Source organism: Cyanistes caeruleus, chromosome 19 (assembly GCF_971803275.1).
Source record: "Cyanistes caeruleus chromosome 19, bCyaCae1.hap1.1, whole genome shotgun sequence".
Lineage (NCBI taxonomy): Eukaryota > Metazoa > Chordata > Aves > Passeriformes > Paridae > Cyanistes > Cyanistes caeruleus.
In genome coordinates this window covers 3,649,614-3,670,610 of record NC_141719.1, presented here as the reverse complement: position 1 = coordinate 3,670,610, position 20,997 = coordinate 3,649,614, and the positions used below count along the sequence as shown (strand labels likewise).

At 56.3% G+C, this 20,997-nt stretch overlaps 1 protein-coding gene across 4 annotated transcripts in view; it reads right to left on the bottom strand.

Moving 5' to 3' along the window:
- The window catches only part of SEPTIN9 (septin 9), a 137,280-nt gene that overhangs the window by 49,269 nt on the left and 67,014 nt on the right, over positions 1 to 20,997 (bottom strand). For 3 of the 4 annotated variants that reach the window (XM_086856684.1, XM_086856683.1, XM_086856681.1), the window contains one exon: positions 5,334 to 5,969. In XM_086856684.1, coding sequence (XP_086712810.1) covers positions 5,334 to 5,969 — 636 coding nt within the window. Of the gene's footprint in view, positions 1 to 5,333; positions 5,970 to 20,463; positions 20,633 to 20,997 lie in introns of those variants that run through there. The other variant, XM_086856682.1, reaches the window with a different exon arrangement.

Here is a 20,997-nt window from a genome sequence, read left to right as displayed (position 1 = left end):
CTGAGATGAACACAACCCACCGAGCTTGGGGACATTCCTGGGACACAGAGACGTGCAGCACCACCACAGCCACGTCACCCAGTGCCCACATTACACCCCAAAACACAGCCAAAACACAGCCCAAAACACAGCCCAAAACACAACCAAAACACAGCCAAAACACAGCCAAAACACAGCCAAAACACAACCAAAACACAGCCAAAACACAGCCAAAACACAACCAAAACACAGCCAAAACACAGCCAAAACACAGCCAAAAACAGCCCAAAACACAGCCAAAACACAGCCCAAAACACAGCCCGAAACACAACCCAAAACACAACCCAAAACACAACCCAAAACAGCCCTAAATACAGCCCGAAACACAGCCCGAAACACAGCCCAAAACACAGCCCAAAACACAGCCCAAAACACAGCCCAAAACACAGCCCAAAACACAGCCCAAAACACAACCAAAACACAGCCAAAACACAGCCCAAAACACAGCCCAAAACACAGCCAAAACACAGCCAAAACACAGCCAAAACACAGCCAAAACACAGCCCAAAACACAGCCCTAAACAGCCCAAAACACAACCAAAACACAGCCAAAACACAGCCCAAAACACAGCCCTAAACAGCCCAAAACACAGCCCTAAACACAGCCCTAAACAGCCCAAAACACAGCCCTAAACACAGCCCTAAACAGCCCAAAACACAGCCCAAAACAGCCCAAAACACAGCCCTAAACACAGCCCTAAACAGCCCAAAACACAGCCCAAAACAGCCCAAAACACAGCCCAAAACAGCCCAAAACACAGCCCAAAACACAGCCCAAAACACAGCCCAAAACACAGCCCAAAACAGCCCAAAACACAACCCAAAATAGCCCAAAACAGCCCAAAACACAGCAAGGGGCACACGCAGGGAGGGGGATCAGGCAGTGCCCTCCCCGTGCACACAGTGTCCTGGATCTCCTGGATCAGGCAGTGTCTCCGTGATGGGACACATTCCTCTCCCCCACACATGCTCCTGCTCTTCCTTCCAAGTCACAGGCACTGCAGGTTTAGATTTTTCCAGATTATCTCATTTTTGGCACCTGCGTTCACACGGTTCACAAACCGAGACTCAGCGTTTCCCACTCAGCCTCTCCATTCCTGGGCTGCAGGAATTTTCCCATTAAAAATAATAACAAGAACAAAAAAAAGACTGCCCATAACCTAGCCCGAATCTGTCAGCTGGTTTTGGAGGAAACATTTCCCTACAGCTTTAATCTCTTTGTGCTGTTAGAGAGCTGGAAAGGGTGACTCACTGCATCTCCCCTCAGCCCTGGGCTCTCCATCCCAGGGAGCCTCGCTGTGTTTGTCCAAATCTCTATAACCCCTGCAGCCCCACGCCTGGTGTCACCCTAGCAGCACAGGACAGGAGAAAAGTCATCCCAAGGCTTGTGTGGCTTCACTTCTCCATCCCCATGGCAGGACTGGGGCTTGAAACTTGTGGGAAGGCACAGGGCTGCAGCCCCCACCACACAGCAACAGGTCGTGGCTTTCACAGGGATTCCAGTGGATCTCAACATTTCATTCTTTCTATTTTTAAGTATTTTTTTAATTGTTTAAATTTTAACCCAGCTCTATGGGAGTTCTAAAGAGTCTTTCCATAAGGGTTCTAGCTGGAGAAAAGAGTGGAAACAGTTGAATTGCTTTGCTCTCCTGGTGTTGCCCTGCTTGTTGTGCAGCAAAATAGATGGGGGGGACCCTGCTGAGTTTTAGGGTGCACCTGGCACCCCGTGTGGCTGTCCCAAAGGGGCCATGGGACAAAAACTCCAATGAAGCTGAAAGCTCAGAGATGTTCAGACTGTTTTGCATAGACCCAGGTTGGGACACAGAGGAAGGTCACATCCCTGTTTTAGGTGAATATTCCCATTTTTCATGATATCTGCCTTGATTTATCTCAACAAACTCCAGAGGACCCTTGCCATGAAGGCCCACAGGGCAGGAGCAGTGGTGGGACAGAGCCTGCCTCGCTGGCTGAGTGCTGTCCCCAGCGCCAGGGCAGCCACAGCAGCTGGTGAGGAGACAAACAGGAGCATCAGAACAATCCAGCCTTCACTTCTCATCTGGGAGTGCTTCCAATCCATCCCCTGAGATCCCAGAATTGAGCCTTCACCCAGCACCGAGCCATCAATGGACTGGGGGAAGTAAAAACAGACTATTAAACCAAAATGGAAACCATTCACTCTTCTGGGGCCAGCAATGCCTTCCCCGCTCTCCAAGCCCAACCACCAGACTTTGCAAGGAACAAGAGAAGGCCAAGATGTTCAACCACACAAGCACAGTGCCAGGGATGAGAAGCACAGTGGAATGGGATGCTGTGTCAGGATCACCCATGACAGATTTGATGTGGCTTTTCCTGAGGATTCTCCTGTTCCTCATCCAGCTCCCGAGGATCCCACCAGATCCCTCCATTGCAAAGGGCAGGTGGGTCTCTCTGGATGAAGTTCCCTGATCCTCTCCTCAGAGGGATGAACCAGCTCCTGCCACACTGGCACCACAGCCCTGCTGAGAGCTGTCCTGCCAGCACAGGGCAGGAACATCCTCCTCTGCCAGCTCCATCCCAGCCCAGTGCTCCGGGCCTGGGAGTGCCCACAGCCCTGGAGAGGTCACCCCCACCCACTCACATTTGGATATTCACATTTGGTGAGTCCTGCACAGCAAGGACAGCCTCCCACAGTGCCCAGGGCTGCGGGTTCAGGAACAGCCCTTCCCCTCACCTTGTTTTTACGGCTATTTTTAATTGTTTGTGCCTCTTTCTGCCCTCTGCATGTCCTTCCCTTGCCTGCACCCACTGCACAGCCCAGCTCACACATTGCTCTGGCAATCCACACCACCTGGTCATCCCACCGCATCTCCTTGTCCCAGCTGGGGAGCACCAGCCACACAAAACCTCCACTGGAGATTTTGGGGACACAAAGTCCGCCTTTGCTGTAGCACATCCCACAGGGATGGGTGCCTCTGTCCCACTTCTCTGTCACTAATGGCCCAGTTCAATGTTATAGCAGCACAAACAAAGCAGATCCTCCCCAGGGAGTGTAAGAGAGCCCAAAGACTCAGCAAGGGAGAACACTGATGGGGAGGAATATTTCTTAATTTCTTATTTTCCCCATCAAACACCTCCTGCTCTCCTCACACCTCAGGAAGCCCAGCTCTGGAGCGGGCTCAGCTACCCTAATGAAGTTCAGCACTGAAATTACTCCTTTCCTCTGTGGTTTGTTCTGAGCTGCCAAGCTCCCTGTGACTGTTATTCTCCTCTGACCGGCCCCTTCCTGCACAACACGCTCTCCTGCATACCTTCAGCAGCAGGCCAAGGCAGCTGAGCCTGACAGCTGGGGAAGGCAAGTCCCAGCACAGGAGTGAGGGCAGCTGGAGGCAGCTGCCTGCATCCCTGCTCAGCTGTTTGTGCTGCAGAGCCACCAGCAATGGGATCCAGGGGTGTCCAGTGCTCCAGGAGCATCTCCTGGTGACCCAGACCCTGGAGCAGGAGCTGCCACACGTTGTCTCTGCTGCAGACACCAGAGAGGCAGCGTCCTCCTTTGGGGGTTGTGGTGGGGCCCAAGCTGCAGTGGAGCTGGTGAGCACAGGCAATGTGCCTGCACTGCACCCATCCTGGGGCATCCCCAGAGTCCCTGTGCAGCCCCCCCAGATCTCTCTGTGCTCTTGCACCAGCAACAAGGAGAGAGGCCACGCACCTGCCCAGCATCACCTTAGGGTGGGTGCTGTGGACCAAGAGGAGGAGCGTCCCAAAATGGGGTCCTGTGTGACCAGGGCAACCTCAAGCCATGGCAATGGAGGATCAGGAAGGGGACATGTGCTCTGGCAGTGACCCTGGGCTGTAGCCTTGTGCTGACACCCAGGGAAAATGAGACAGAGCCCTCACGACCCCTCCAGCTTTGTCTTCTGGCTCTTTGTGGCAGTGGGGTTGGACCTAGATGATCTTTAGGGTCCCTTCCAAGCCAAACCATTCTGAGATGGTTCTTGGAGACATTAGGAATGAAAGCCCCTTTTGTACCAGACCCAGGCTGGCTTGTGCTGCAGGGCAGACTCAGACAGCTGGGCTCAGGGGTAACACTCATCCCAGCAGCTGTCCCCCCTCTCCCCTCCCTGGGCAGCTGCAGGATTCAGCAGCTCAGCCAGCCCTCTGCTCTTAAAGTGCCCAACCAGCCGTGGGCTTCAGAGCTTGGGACCCTCAGAGCAGCCCAGACCCAGCAGGACCAGGCTGAGCACCCACCCACAGGGCAGGATGGGCCTCCTGGGCACCACACACAGCAGCTGGGGGTGACAGGGGGCTCACACAAACCCCATCCTTGGGGCTGGGGCTCAGAGCTCGGCTGTGCCCAGCTGGAGATGGCCCAGCTGAGAAAAGCCACACCTACAGCAGGCACAGTAAGAAAAAAACACTTTCTGATATCAGCTTCCCTGCTGCCTCCTGCCTTTGGTTTCACACCAGCACACACCACAGCCTGGCCTCTCTGCAGGGCCTGACCACAGGGCTGCACCCAGGAGAGGGGATGGAACCTCTGGTCCAGCTCCAGGGCCAGGCATGGACCTCCCAGGTCCTGGCTCAGCCACTCCACCCCATCCCACAGCCCCCAGGGAGAGGCACAGGGTGGGGAGGGAGGGGGTGCCCGATCCGACCACTGGATCCCTCACAGGACAGAGCTCATGGGGGATGGAGAATGGAAAAGTAATTAACAGGTCTGAAAGGAAAATCTCTGAAACATTATGGGGAATAAATGACAGCTGGTAAGGGAGGGAAGCTGGCTTTAATATGGAACTAATTGAAAACAAGATAGGGCTAATATAAGCCAGGTCTCCAGTTTAATAGTGGCTCTGGTCCATGATGTTATTAGACTTTGTCTCCAAGGTCAAAAATCCCTGACTTCTGCTAATGAAGAGGCGGTTCCTGCCCCAGAACCATAAACAACACCACCAAACAACAATATCCCAACACCACTTCCAGAGCCAGCACCTCTCCCGCACCTCGGAGCCCTGCCAGGGTCTGTGGGTGTGCAGGCAGGGCCTGAGCTGGCAGAGCTGTCATTTCCCAGCACCCAGGCTTTTGGCAATTCCTTTTCTTTCCTTCTAGACCGGACAGAATTTCTGATTGAACCCGACAGCTCCTTCAGGCAGGATAAGCCCAAGGGTACCAGCTCTGCGTGTGGACACACGTGGGCACAGAGCTCAGGGCAGCCTCCAGAGGCGTCACCAGGGGAGCCGAGAGCAGCAGGCAGCACTCGGCATCTCCCGTGGGACACCGAGGCAGTGACCAGCCCCAGCCTCAGCCAGGCCTGCACTCACCTTCTTCCCTCTTGGGCTGGCTCTCCACGGGCAGCGGCTGCGGTTTGGGCTCTGCCTGCTGGGGCTGGGCGGGCTCGGAGCTCTCCGCTGGCCGCGGGGCCTCCGCAGCCTTGGCCACCTGGATGTCCAGGCGCCGGGGCGCGGCGTCGGGCGCGACGGCGCTGGCGGGCTCGGCTCTGCGCTGCGGCAGCTCGGGGATCTTGGAGGCCGGCGCCTCCGCCCGCCGCAGCCCCGGCTCCTGGGGCTTGCCCAGCGTGATCTCAGTCCTCCTGGCCGCGGGCTCGGGGGGTTTGTGCCCCACATCTGCTCGCTTGAGGCCGAACCGCGACAAGCCCGAGGTGGAGTTCTCCACCTGCTTGGATGAGATGTCAATGGAGATTTCTGTTCTTCTGGACACCGGCTCGGGCAGTTTGGGTCCAGAGAGCTCCACTCTCCTCAGAGGGGGCTTGGGGGACCTTTGGACTGTGGGCTCCGCATGGCGGGCGGACGGCTCCAAATTCCGGGCGCCGAGTTCCTGAAACTTCTGCGTGGAGCTGGACACGGTGGACCTGAGGAGGGTGTTCGGGGCCCGTCTTTGTGGGGTGGAGGAATTTGAAGACTGATCTACCTCCTCGACCTCAAAGGATCTTTTCAGAGCTGAAAAACATGAAAAGTGGTTCAGGATTTAGTGACCATCCACCTAAGTGTCTCCAGAGATGCTTACAGACACTGCACAAGGCTCATAACTCCATTTCTGCTCCTTCATCCCAGCATTTGTAAGCCGTTTAAGGAGCTGGGGATTAAAGGCCCTGCCTCTTCAGACACGTTAAACACAGACTAATAAAACAAATCAGGGCCAGGAAATTCAGCCCCAGAGCAGAAATCATCCCCACACTGCCCTCCCTCCCACACTCAGAGGGGAGCAGGGCACTGGATTTGGGGGAAGACAGAGATCTTCCAACACCTCGCTTTCCCTCTCACATCCAAAGGATGAACAGATTTTGCTGAGCACTGCCAGCAAAGTCCAAGTTGGGAACAGGAAAACAATCCCAGGAGAGCACCAGATCCATATAAATGCAGCAAGAAAACCAAAGGTGGTGGCCACAGAAGCTCTATCCTTAAAAACAAACCTAGAGACCACATGAACCAAAGACTAAAGTGTTTTGAGCACGTGGACTTGAGACCCCGATACAAGGAAAGGGACAATTGATCTCTGCTCCTTACAGGACCCAGCCAGGTAAAAACAAAAGGCTGAACTCCACAGAAAGGGAATCACTGCTGGATTCCGTCGAAAAGCCACGGGCTGTAAATCCCATGATCCCTACAGAACCCCCAGGCAGGCACAGGGTCAGGGCAGGGTAAGGCACAGCCCTGGGATCCCAGAGGAGGCAAGGCTGAGCTGGTGTGGTGACAGCTACACTGCTAACAGCCAGCACAAGCATCAGCAATGAGTCCACACATCCTTCACATCAACAGAACAGGAGCAGTGAGCTTTAGCCTTTAAAAACCTGGGCTTGAGATCCCACAGGCCATCCAGGGAGAGACTGGAGCCCAGCCTTGCCTCCTCCTGGGAGGTCCTCCCCTCCCTGGGGTGGAGCTGGAGAGGAGCCACCATGGAAGCATCCGTGTTCCAGGGCTGCTGTGACTGCCCAGGGCAGGGCCTGGGGACGTGGAGACGCTCCATCCCTCAGACACATCCGTTTGCTGGACAGGAGCCATCGGTCACTGCTGGCTCCAGCGGTGGGACAGGAGGGGACCCAGCCACGTGGCAGCTCTGCTCCAACACCGCTGACACCCGCAGATGTCACCTCTGTCCTGGCAGCAGGGGCTGGGACAGCCACGCTGACATCCCCTGGCAGCAGCACAGGAAACCAGAGGAGATGGAGAGGAAAGCAGGGCCCTGGAGCTGGGGTGCACTGGGGACACTGCCAGGGGTTAAAAATGAGAGGATACAGACTTGGGGCTGCTTTCCCTTTTGGGGGGAATGCCCCAAAACTCCTCCCTATGAACCCCAGGCTGTAAAACCAGCCTGGATGGGCACTGAGGAGCCTGAGAGCAGGAACCACCCCAGGATGTTCTGTATTAGTGACCTGGCAAAAGCCCCTCTGCGCTCAGGGACAGACAGACGTGAATGGACACACGCACGTGTCCCCCAGCTGTGGGTCAGACCCCAGCATGAGAACTGCTGGGAAGCAACAGGAGTCTGGGATGGGCTCCCAAGGGTGGGGTCCCAGCTGGCATGGGCAGGGAGGGATGCACAGAGAGCTCCAACCCCAGTGTCAGCCTGATGGGGACAGCACCACGGCCGCTCTGTGGCCATGGAGAGAGGAAAGCACCAAAGCACAACACTCACCCCCCCTGTAAACCCAGGAAGGGTCCTCAAAGGGCACCTCCTGACAAAATGTCTTGCGTCTCAGAAATATTCACACATTGGTAGAAGAAGGGAGGGAGGCAATAAAGAAAACTGAAAATGCTTTTTCTCAGATTTATCTGTTTTCTGTAGAGCTCTCACAGCCATGCCATCACCTGCTCACAGGGGTGGGATGCTCCCTGCAGCACCCCCTGCCCTGCAGTCTGTGCTGGCACAGCTCCTGCCCTGCAGCTCTGTGTCCAAGTCACAGCTCTCAGCATCCCCAGAATAATTAATCCAAAAAAAGCCCCACAGTGGAAAGCATCAGTGGAAAATGTTTCAATGTGTTGGAACTCTCAGGTCTCCAACCCTGACCCTCCAGCACAGGTTTTCTACAGCTTCCCTTCTCCATCACACACTTTATCCAGAAATTAACATTTCAGCTGGGCTTTTTTCCCCAAACCCCCACGTTTAAAACAATGCTCCAGCCAAGCCCAGCTTGCATTTTGCTGGAAACAAAGAGAGCGGAAGGGACGACCCGACGGGGAGCCCTGCCTGGCCTTGAGCAAAGCTGGGTGGGCAAGAGCAGCAGAGGAACCGGCCCTGGCAGCTCCCTGAGGGATGGAGCCACAGTTCTGTCCACGTCAGGCTCTTCAAGCCTGCCTGTCACTCCTCCAGCCAGCTCAGTCTCCACCTCTTCCCTTCAACAAGCAGCCCTATAACCTCCTGAGAGATGTCTTGAGGAACAGGGTGAATGCTCTCAAGGAACCCAGCAGTGAAGGAAATGCTGATGAGAATCTTTCCTTAATGGACATTGCCCTGGAGACCCCTCAGTGCCAAGTGGTTGGGGGATTTCTTTCTGACCCGCTAAAGAGCTTTGGACACAAACAGCCCTGCTGACCTCCAAGGGCTCCTCACATGAGCCACATCCATCATCTCCACTCCTCTGAGCCCTGCTGCCACTTCCTAAAGAAATGGTGGGTAGCTCCATTGCAGTGCTGACCTACAGGGCCCCTTTCTTTTGACTTTAAACCCCACAGAGTGCCCCAAGCCCAGGGTAAACCTGCCCAATGCCACCCATGTGGTCTTTCTGGAGCACAGCCAGCCCCTGTCCTTATCAAAGGGCTGGACTGAATTATAACACCCAAAATCAATTTTTTTCCAGGTCCTTCTGAGCCCTGTTGCAGAAAAGAGAAAAAGGTCAAAGCCCAGACACAAAGGGGTTCAAAAAGCCCGAGGCAGGGCTGCAGAACCATGAACTGAGGGGCTGGGCGAGGAACCTTCACCCCAAAGAGGGCAGAAATGGCTCAGCACAGTTTCTGACAGCAATATCATGAGGAGCCCCAGGTCCCAGTGGCATTCCCTCCCCAGCAGGGGCACTGACTTGCCTGGGGACAACCCAGGAGCTTCCTCACCCATGGCTCTGCAGGATGGGGTATCCATCTCATGGTTTCACAGGGATTTTGGTGACCAGCTTGTCCTGCTGGCACATTTGGCCACGGCCCTGAATTCAGCGTGCTCTGGAGAAGGTCAGACATGCCAGGCACGAGAAAGGAGAGCTGTGACCACAAGGGTTTGTGTTTCCACCTCTGAGACAGAGCCCCCCTGCCATGAACACGATCCTCAGGAATGTCACCTTCAGCAGTGGTGGCCCTCAGAGGGACCGAGCTCCCTGCTCAGCACTGCCTCTCTCCTCCTCGCATGGGAAGAGAGAAAGACCTCAGGAAGCACAACAGCTCTCAGAAAAAGAGAAAAAAACCTTATAAATAGTGTGTCCTGCCCAGAGCCAGGAAAGGAAAGTAAACAGCCTCTGCTGCAGATGACCCTCCTCCCAGCTTCCTGCAGGGAAGTGTCCGTATTCCTCACAAAAACAGGAGCTGCAGGCAGGGCAGGGCTGTAGGGCCCCACACCCCTCTGCCAGGGCCAGGGTCCCACATGGGCACTTGTGGCTATTTCTCCGTGTCCCCAAGGGCTCCAGGTCCCTGTCACACCCCTGACAGTCTGAACAAGGTGTCCCTGCCCTGAGCAGGGCCTGGGCTGGCCAGGCTGCACAACTGTCCCCACTGTTGTACTTTGCAGGGGGTTTGGGGCACAAGCAGGGCTCCCCCAGCCCATCCCATTGCCTGGCTGGTGTTGGAGGCAGCTGGGCAGGGAAGGTGCTGCAGGAGTTGAGCACCACCCTTCCTTCTCTTCCTCTGGAGGTGCACGTGGGGCTGAGCCTGCGCTGCCTTTGGCTTGTGCTTCTTTCATCCACTTCCAGACCCATTCACACATCTCTGGCTCAATCCACCACTGCTGAAGGCAGCAGCTTTTGGGCAGGGAAAGCCCAAAATCCCCTAAAATGAGATTTCCAAGGGCTTCCCATCGGATGCAAGTGCCCACCACCATCATGTCAGGGTCAGGAACCGCTCACTGCAATGTCCCTTTGGGGACCAGGCCTTTGCAAACCTCCCAAGGTCACAGTGTTTAGCTCAGCACCACCCAGCTCTGCAGGGCTGGCTTCACAAATAGCCCTGCTAATCCTCCTGTTGGGTGAGGAAGGCACGGGCTGTGCACAAGGACTTGCCCTCCTGAAAACCCAAATGTGCTCCATGCCAGACAGGAGCTTGGGGGTGAGAACTGTGGGCCTTCACCCTGCTCAAATGCTCCCCAAAAGCAGGCACAGGAGATGGAAAGGAGAAAACATTGATTTCTCTTTCTATTTCATGCAGCGGTGCTGGGGGTGGCTGCACAGTGAGGCCACTGTGTCCTCCTGGTCACCCCCCAGCCAGGCACCAGCAGGTCACACACCATCAGCTACTTTAACCATTTTAACCATACTTTAACCATCTAAAGCTGCTCTTTAGAAATCCTCTAAACTGGGGAGAGAGGGCAGAGGTCTGGTTCAAATCCCAGCAGCTCATGCAACAGCCAAGAGTCTCCCAGAGCTGTCACAAGTGAGTGGCACTGGGGACTCGCACACGCACAGCTCTGGCCAAAGGAGAGTCCCTCCTTGGGAGTCCCAGGGCTGCTCGGATGCCACAGGGATCTGGTTCCTGCACAAGGACTGCACATCTCCCAGCTGGAAGCTCTGGAGCACGCTGCCAGCCTGGCTCCGGGCACCCCGGGGCGGTCAGCCAGGGAACAGCTGCAACATCTGCTCCTCCTCTCTTCCCTTTTTAAACACAATATCCCGCCAGCAGGCCAGGGGAGGCTTTATACAAGGAAACATCTATGCACAGAGCTCGGGAGGAGACCAAAATAAACAGCAAGGGATGCTGACTCCTCCGGGACCTGCTTCCCAGCCGGAGCCTCCAGCCCTGTCGCGGCCGCAGCGCCCAACTGCTTCCCATTAAACCCCGGTGCCCCCGGCGTGCTCTCCGTAACCCTGGGGTTACATTTGCTTGCTTGCTTAAGCACAGAGAGCTCTCCTCGGGTTCTTGGACACGTAAGAGCCCTATGGGGCCGGGGCAGCCGGCGCCCCGTTATTTCCCACCACACAATGGCAGCGTTTGAGAGCCAGGGCTCGCTCTAAACTGCTACCAGATGGTCACCTCCTGTTCCCGGGCAGGAAAGGGGGGAGGCTGCAGCTCTCATCTTTCAAGGAACCCTTGGAAACCCAACACAGCGTTTAAAGCTTCCCAGAGCCCCCTGACAGGCAGCAGGGTGCTCCTGGAGCTTTTCTGGCCCAGGCTGAGAGCAAAGAGCGTTTGCCCACGGGGCCACCTGGGCCTGGCTTACCCAAACCTCCCCTGAGTGACGCCACTGAAGAGCTGCCACCACCCCACCAGAGATGGTGCATTGGAGTGAACTGAAGGGGGCAAAAGTAGGGTGTTCTGCACGTACCTAGAGGGTATATCCACTGTGTGTTAAACCTGAAGGTCCCACAGCAGAAAGGGAAGGGAGCTGCAGCCCTGCTGCAGGGCCAGAGCAGGATATCTCTACCCCGTCCTCACCAGCAAGGTGCTCCCAGCTCCCCTGAGCCCCTCAGGGGGGCCAAAATCACAGGTCTGAGATGGAAAATCCCCGGTGGCGCAGGCAGCAAGCGATGCTGCACAAGCTGGCAGGATTTTGTGAGCACACACAGCTTCAAAACAGCCCGAGAAACTCAGATCCCCTCTCACATCCACAGAAAACAAGGCAGGAAAAGTTAAAAGCACCTTTCCCAAAAAGGTGATCCAATGAAAGAAAGAAGTAAGGGCTGCTGGGGCCCCTCCCTGTGCTTGTGCCAGGAGGCTTCACACCTTTCCTTTACCAAAAAACCAACCTAGCTGCACTACATACATACATATATATATAAAACATAGATCTATATCTATATATCTATCTAAATCTATCTATATATATTTATATCTGTATATCTGTAGATAGATAGATAGATATAGATATAGATATAGATATAGAGATATAGATATATAGTGACATATATGATATATAGTGATATATGTAGTGACACTCTACTGTTGTACCCTCACTCCCATGCTATGCTGGGTCAGGTTATAAACACTTTATGCCCAAATCCTCTCTCTGACTTCACAGCCTCCAAGAGAAGTTGCAGTAGATTGCCTGGTCTGACATGAATCACATGTACAAGAAAATGCTGGCAACGTGCTGTCTATGCAGGGCCTTCCTGGATGGTGTAAACAGCACCAAGGGTGAGTTCTGGTGGAAATTTGGGGATAAATGCAAAGTCAGGGCTCTGACTTCAATCAAGGCAGCATTTCTCTCACTCACAGCAAGGTATTAAACAGCCTGAGGCTGATGCAGCAAACCATCCTTTCCCAGAAATCAACATGCAAAAGCAACATCAGGACTGAGAATAGAAAAAATAAAATAAAGTCCACACTCAGATTAATACAAAATCCCAGCTTTCCAGTCCCTGTAATGCAGTTCTCAAAAGATTTTAGCTTGATTCTCTATTACACTTGGGTTTATATAACCATTAACTCGCAGCAAAATGCTTCCAGATCAGAGCAGTATATTTTACATCCCTTATATTCATTTCATACTTTTACAGAAAATGACATAAAACACAGGGTATCAGCCCAGCAGATTGCATTACTGGCTCTGCCACGGGCTCACTCCAGCTCCTGTCTCCACTCTGTGCTCCAGTTTCCTTCCACAGGGGGAGGAGGAAGGAGAGAAATAAATCATTTCTGTGCCTCCCACGGGGCTGTAGATTTGGTTTGGTTCACTAATATTTCTAAAAGGCCTCAGAATGATTACCCAGAGACAAAAGCACGATGCAGATGGTCTTGCAGAGCCCAGCCTGCCCCGTGCTGGTGCCACAGATGCCATCCCCAGGTGTCATGAATCCCAGTGCCCATGCAAGGGACATGGAGAGTGACACAGGGAGAGACCAGCCTCATGGAGAGTGACACAGGGAGAGACCAGCCTCATGGAGAGTGGCTCAGGGACAGACCAGCCTCATGGAGAGTGACACAGGGGGAGACCAGCCTCATGGAGAGTGACACAGGGGGAGACCAGCCTCATGGAGTGGCTCAGGGAGAGACCAGCCTCATGGAGAGTGACACAGGGGGTGACCAGCCTCATGGAGAGTGACTCAGGGGGAGACCAGCCTCATGGAGAGTGACACAGGGAGAGACCAGCCTCATGGAGAGTGACACAGGGGGAGACCAGCCTCATGGAGAGTGACTCAGGGGGAGACCAGCCTCATGGAGAGTGACATAGGGAGAGACCAGCCTCATGGAGAGTGGCTCAGGGAGAGACCAGCCTCATGGAGAGTGGCTCAGGGAGAGACCAGCCTCATGGAGTGACTCAGGGGGTGACCAGCCTCATGGAGAGTGACTCAGGGAGAGACCAGCCTCATGGAGAGTGACACAGGGGGAGACCAGCCTCATGGAGAGTGACTCGGGGGGAGACCAGCCTCATGGAGAGTGACACAGGGGGGAGACCAGCCTCATGGAGAGTGACACAGGGGGAGACCAGCCTCATGGAGAGTGACACAGGGGGAGACCAGCCTCATGGAGAGTGGCTCAGGGGGAGACCAGCCTCATGGAGAGTGACTCAGGGGGAGACCAGCCTGGGCAGCAGGGACTGTGTGATTAAATCAGTGAATTCTCCCTCTGAGAAGATGCTTTGATGGGTGGTGTTGCAACATGCTGGTTAAAAAGCTACAGAAAAGGGGTAAATTGGTAAAAGAGGCAAAGGAGGGACCCAGGGGCCGTTCAGCCCTGCAGTGCTGCCCGCTCCTGCCTGCTGATTGCTGCTGTCCCTGCTGCCAGCTCTGATGACTCTCTTGCAGGGGACACCCAGCACCGCAGTGGGAGATGTTGTCCAAATGTCCTGAGGGCTGGCAGAGAGCAGAGCCCTCCTCCTTCCTCCTCCCTGGGAAACGTGCTTTGAAAAAGCAAATACAATCCATCCTTTTCACATTTCCCTGTATTTTCACTTCCAGTGGCCAAGATGAAAGAAAGCCTGAGTCCCCAGCCCGGTCCTCAGCACACTCCTTGTCTCCAAACCAGGGCAGCTGACCAGTGCCACTGCTCTCACCTCAATCCCTGCCAGGACCCCAGGGCTGGGAGAGGCTGCAGAGCACACACCTCACCCTGGCAAGGGGATGCACAGTTCTGTGATGCTTGGCTCCCAAAGTGCCACCTGTACTGCCTGCAGGACAGTGGCACAGACTGATGTCACCGTGTCCCCTGCCCTGCAGTGCACAGGGCTGGCTGACACTGACTGTGCCTACACCTGGGCACCAACAGCCCACCCCAAACTGCCCTGGCCGGGGTGCCAGCAGCACTGGGGGGATGCAGGGTCACACACCACCCACAGCATCTCTCCTTTTGGCACGCAAACCAGCCAAGGGCCAGCTTGGATGGACACTGCCCGTGGGCCACCGCTCTGGAGGTGTCCCCAGGAGACCCAAGGGCTGAGCTCCATCCAGCAGCCTGACAAAAGCAATCAGGGTAAAAGCCTGAGTCACAGCCATCAGGAGATCAGAGCTGTTCAGAATGAGCTGCAGCCAGCAACAAACCCCTTCTTGCCCAAGGGCTGCTCCTTGCCTGCACTGCTTGTGAGGAAGGAAGTGAGGAGGGGTCTCCTGCACCCAGGAGGGCTCTCCCCACGATGGCACCGGCACAGCAGCTGGGTACAAACTGCTGGTGCCACCAGAGGGGTGCCAGGACCAAACAATACCCTGCAGGTGTGACATGAGAGGTGGCCAGGACACAACCCCATTCCTGTGAAGGGCATGACAGCCACAAAGAGCTCCCCTGATGGACCCTGACCTCCACCAACAGGCACAGCCCCACCAGGAACTGAACTCAGACCCACTGACACATTTTACAGGCTTCAAACAAGTTTAACCAGGATTTAGGGTCACTTGGCTTGCTGCCTCCACGTCCCATCTCTAAAGACCAAAGAGGTGCCAGAGTTCACTGCAGCAGGAGGGGACAGGGAGGCGGGGAGAGGGAAAGAGCCTGAGTGATATTCCTGCACAAAGGTGCTGCCTTAAATTAAATATCAGAAACGTGAATATCTGGAGGGATTATGGGCTCTGAAGTCTCCATATTGTCTTTGGGTTTATGACACGTCCCCATCCAGGTTTTTGTGGCTGCTGTCTCAGTCCTGGCTCCTGGGAAAAAGGGCTGAGCAGCTTCCTGCAAGGAAGGGCAGCAAACCAGAAATAAAACCAGCACCCAGTGAGGCCACGGGGCACCCAGAGGTGCCAGGTTAATGCCTGGCAGTAATTTAGCCCTAGGTTTGCTGGCGTGTACTGCCAAGAGCCAGAGCCATGGTCACTCAGAGCTATCAGACCTGACCCAACATGATCCAGAGGTGCTTCCTACCCACCCCACTGCCCTAATCCACCAAGAGGCAATGAGCAAAGACTGCAGCACTCTAGGTGAGTCCCTCACTGAGGGAAAGGAGCTGCCAAGATCCCAGAGATTGGGAAGAGCCAGCATGGTGCACCAGCCCCTGCCTCACCTCCAGGCACCAGCACTGCGCTTGCAAAACCAAAGCAGCTGCCCTGGCTCTGGAGTAGAGACCCATCCCCTCCCTGTCCCTGCCCACCAGGCTCCTCTGAAAGGTCTCTCTATGGTGCTGTGCTCGCTGTGCCCAGGGCTGGGCCCACAGGAGCTCAGCTGGGCCAGCACTGGGAGCCCTCCCTGCTGTCACAGGGGCAGGGACAGCACTGGGAGCCCTCCCTGCTGTCACAGGGGCAGGGGCAGCACTGGGAGCCCTCCCTGCTGTCACAGGGGCAGGGACAGCATGTGCCCAGCGCCAAGGACACACAGCCCAGCCCTGTAAACAACAACCTCTGCGTGATCCTACGTCCTAACCAGGGCCAGAGGCAATCCCCAGAGTGTGGGCAGAGAGATCAACTGTTCTTCCCTTTCCCTTTTTATTCCCAAAGAATTTGATTTACACGGGGAAAAACCCAACCCACATCTGCTGTGACCAGGCAGATGCAGTTTTTTGACTTGGTGGCTCGATTGCCAGTTCTGCTGGGGAAGACACAGAACTTCCCTTCCCACAGGCACCTTCCTCTGGCTCCTTCCTCTGCCACCACGTGAGGATTTGGCAGAAAACTCCCATCCAGCCCATCCTTTTGTCTCAGATAGAGAAATGTAGGTGTGGAGTAAGGAAGAAAACACTCTGAGGTGGCTGTAAAGCCAAGCTTTGAGGGTATCAGAAGTGACTTTGCTGGAGCACCAGCTCCAAGAGCACATCAGCAGCAGCTCTGGCCCTGCCCACACCGAGCTGCTGATGAAGAGCTCCAGAAGAGCCCAGTCACAGTGCGACTTTTTATGGACAGCCCAGGAAATCCAACAATTGAGGAGCTTTGCTTCACTCCTAGCGTCGGGATGATCCAAGATGTAAATCGGAAAGATCTTTTTTGCGTTTCCTTTTCCAGGCATTGAGCCCTGGCACACCAGGGACTGTTAGTCACACGCTGCCCTGCAAACCCTTGGGCCGGGCTTAGGGGACACACCTTGGACTCACACAAACACATCCCACCTCCAGGGCTTCCCACTCTGCTGAACTCGAGGCACATCACCCACGCTGGCACGTTCCTGCTAATATTAGCCCGGGGCTGAGTGGCAGCATGCGCAGCAGGCGGCTGCAGCTGCTCCCCGGGCTGCAGGAACGCTGCACAGCCCGGGATGCACCACGGCCACGTGTCCCACAGACATCCCGGGCATCTGCTCAAGGAAATTTTAAGGACGAGTCCCTGAGTTTTGTGCACGTAGAAAAGCCTATTTATAATGCAGCGCCCTCCTGAAAATGAGCTGGGTGATGGTTTTGTGGTGGCACTTAAAACTGGGACGTAACTTAGCACGAGTTTGTAACTCATTGAGACAAAGCCTGCTGGTGAAATACTAAAAATACCCTGCACTGGGTGGTGAGAGAAGTGTCTGAAAAGTGTGCTGTAGTTAGGAAGAGTAAATAAATAAAATAGCCAGAGAAACCTTCTGATCAGCAGTGTCATGTCCTGGCAGGGCTGGAGGCTCCCCACCCAGCTCCACAGCACTGCCAAGGCTCACCCACCAGCCAGCACTCGCTCCCAAGGGAGCTGGGCTCTGAGCAATGGCAAAATCAGGGATTAAGAGCCATCAACAGATGCTGTCTCATGGTTTCTGCCAGAGCAAAGCTGCCCCCACCAAGCCGTACCCCCAGAGACCACACAGGGCCCCTGGGCACCCTCCTGCCTCTCCACACACAGCCCTGCTCAGCATTTCCACCAGGCACAGTTTACAGCCACGGTGACAATCTGTGTTTCAGCATTACAGGGAGATGGATCTGGTGCTGACTGACAGCACTGGCCAAGGCAAGGAGAGCTTGGCATCAGTGCTGCCACTCACCACCAGCAACTGCCAGTGAAAACACACCCAGTTACCCCAGCACTGTGCTCAGCAGCAGCCACATCCCACCGGGATGAGGGACTGGAGCACATCTCCCCTGTCTCAGCAGCAGGCAGCAGACACTGAGTGCACAGTGCTCTGCACCTCTGGCAGAAAGACAAGTACCACACTGTGGAATTATCTTTGTGCAGCATCACAACCAAGCAAAGCTGTGAGCAGGAACATCCTCCTCCCCCTCAGAGGAGAGCTGTGGACACAAACACTCCCACATCACCCAGCCTGGGCTGGACCAGGGAGCTCTGGGGTGCAGGGATTGGTAACACACTGCACAGGCATCTCACCAGGCTGCTTTAGCCCTGCAGCTCAGGGTCTGTGCCTGAGACCCCGGGGAGCTGAGGGAGCCACAGCCCCCTCTGAGGCAGAGATGAGCTTGGGAAGCACTGCTGGGAACCAGGGCTGAACCAGCCACTCCTGAAAACCTGCCACAATCCATAAACCCAGGGGCAGAGCTATCATGCTCTGTAAACCCTGGCAAACAACAGACCTAATGATGCTCTGCCCCATTAGAGAGAGGAAGCTTTTGTCAGTTAAATAAGGGGGATTAGAATTATAGAATGGGTTTGGTTGGAAGAGACCTTACAAACCGTCTGTTCCAACCCCACTGCCATGGGCAGAGATCACCTTCCACTAAACAAGGCTGCTCATAGTCCCGTCCAAGCTGACCTTGAACCCTTCCAGGGATGGGACATCCCCAGTTTTTCTGGAGCAGAAGCCCCTGGGCTTTTCTGGTGCCCTCCTGCAGGACCTGTTGCTCAGTGCAAAATGGGCACTGTGAGCATCCCCATCACAAGGGCACAAGGAAGAACACACTGCTGTGCTCTGTTTTCTTCTCAAACGTCGCTTTGATCTGGAAACTAAACTGGAATCAAGTACCTGGCACTGCTTTCTTGTCCCCAAGGGCCCTTGCATCCTCCTCGGGCTCACTGAGGCTGGCAGCAGCTCCACAGGCAAGGCTGCAGCTCCCTGCCTGCTGCAACACAGCAGGGACAAGAAACCCAGCAGCAATGCTGGGAGGAAAACTGGCAGGAGGAGCAGCCAGGGTGACTGGGGAGGGAGGCAGTGTGTGACTGGAGGGAACAAAGGGAGCTCTGGATGGCCTGGTGCTGCTGATCCATGATATTTTTGGCAGATCTTTCCTGCTTGGCCAAGGGCTGCGTGGGGTTGAGGTACCCACCCAGCAGACAGGAACACTGCATCTCCTGCCCTTGGGGCTGGAGATTAATTGCCTGGCTCTTGGGAAGCTGCTGTGCAACCCTGAGAGCTAATTACATTGGGAAACAGTAGCCCAGATCCCTGCTCAAGGGCAAGGCCAGACCTTTTGGCTTGAGCTGCACGGAGCTTTCCCCAGCCTCTCCCTCTGCACAGGCAGGAACTATTAAGTTCTCCACAGACTGAAAATAAAGGCAGCACAGAGCTGCTCGGTGCCACCGAGGAGAACACACACAACCCAAACAGGCAGCCCCGGGGCCCACAGCAGAGCCTTTATCGTATCCAAGTAGGGAATTACTCATTCTTCAGAGATTTAAATGCGACTGGGGCAGCGAGAGGGGAGCTGTGATCACAGCAGCGCTCGCAGCCCTGCGCTGGGGAAGCTCACACGTCCCTCAAGGACAGTCACAAAGGCGCCCTTGAACCCCAGCACCAAAGGGGTGCTGGACTCCGTGTCCCAACACTTGTTAGCTCCAATCCTCCCGAGGGACGTGACTTCCCTCGGCCGCCTGCTATGCCCTGCCCTGCCAGCCGCAGCTGCAGCAAGCGCAGGGCTGGGAACAGGAGGGGACCGTGTCCAAACCCTGCGACAAGGGCTGCAGAGACCCCAGCTTTGCCACCCGTTTCCTGCCTGACCTGGAAGAGGAACCCGTGTGTCCTGAGCTTCCTGGGCTCCCCAGCAGGAAAAGCAGCGGAGCTCTGCTTCCCGAGGGCCAGGCTGCCTTCTCCAGGAGGCGGAGGAGGCTCAGCCCATAGCGGTGCACACGCAGCCCCTGGATAAGCTTTCAGCGCGGCCCCAACATCTCCGCTGCTCCTTGTGGGTTTTTGTTGGTTTTTTGGTTCTGGTTTTTGTTGGTTTTCTTTTTTTTTTTTTTTTTTTTTTTTCCCCTCCTTTCTAGAAACCGCTGCACAAAGCTCGGCTTGGGTCGCTGCCAGGACGCGCGGGTGCGAAGGGATGGAGCTGCTCTTCCAAAACTCTGCTCGGGAAGATGAGCTCCCCCGAGCCCATCGCTCATCGCCGGCTCCAGGCACAGCCCCCCAGCCCTCCTCTGCCCGGCTCTCACTGCCAGACCCATCTGGCAGCGGCACGCTCCCCGACAGATTATTTTCTCGCCTCCAAAAGCCAGCCTGGCAGGCAAGAAGCGGCGGGGTACCTCGGGAGAAGGCGAGGGGGTGCACGGAGATGGCCCAGCAGAGCGCTGGAGCTGTGCCACGGGACAACTGCAGAGCCCTGCAGGGCAGGCGGCTCCCGCTGCGGGGCCACGGAAACTCCGCATGGTTATCACACCCCAGCACCCCAAATCAACACAAGAGCCTCTGCCCGGCTCTCTTTTTTTTTTTTTTTTTCTTTTCCCCAGACTTTCAGTCTCGTCAGGCGGGTGTTTTCAGCTGAAAAAAACTACATAAATCAGCTCGGGAAGGGCACGAAAGGAGAAACATCCCGTAAGATCCTGCCTTGGCAGATAGCACCGGGCTCCGGACAAAAGGCAGCGGGGGATGCAGCCCTGGGACATCCCGCTCCTTCCAGCCCTCCCTGCCCGCGGGGCGCCCCCCCAGCCTCGGCCGGGACCCCCCGAACCACCGGCGGCGCCGGGAGACTGCGGCAGCCGAGCCCGGGGAAGCCGAGCCGAGCTCAACCCGCTCCGCCGCGGCCGCAGCTCCTCCCGGCTGAGCCCCCAAAAGCGGCTTCTCCCTCCGGGGCTCCCTCCGCGGGGGCACCCACCTTCGAAGTCGGAGATGATGCCCTCCAGGTGGGCGCTGACGGCCGGGTCGGCCATGGCGGGGCGCGGGGCGCTGCCCCCGGCTCGGCGCTGAGCGCTGCGGCCGCGCGAATGGCGGAGGGCGAGCGGCTGCGGCCGCCCCCCGCCCCGCCGGGCAGCGAGCCATGCCCCCGGCCCGGCCCAGCCCGGCCCGGCCCGGCACGGCCCCTCGCCGCGCACTGGCTGCTCCCCACGCCCGTCACACCGCCCCCTCCGCCGGCACGGCCCCTCTGCGGGGCGCTGGCCGCGACCCCCGCCCCGCCCCGCCCCGCCCCGATGGGTCCGGCTGTGCTGCCCGCTCCCGCTGTGCTGCCCGGTCCCGCTGTGCCCCCGATGGGTCCGGCTGTGCCCCCCGGTCCCTCTGTGCCCCCCTGGTCCCGCTGTGCTGCCCGACCCCTCTGTGCCCCCCGGTCCCTCTGTGCCCCCCGATCCCGCTGTGCCCCCCGATGGGTCCGGCTGTGCCCCCCCGGTCCCGCTGTGCCCCCCTGGTCCCTCTG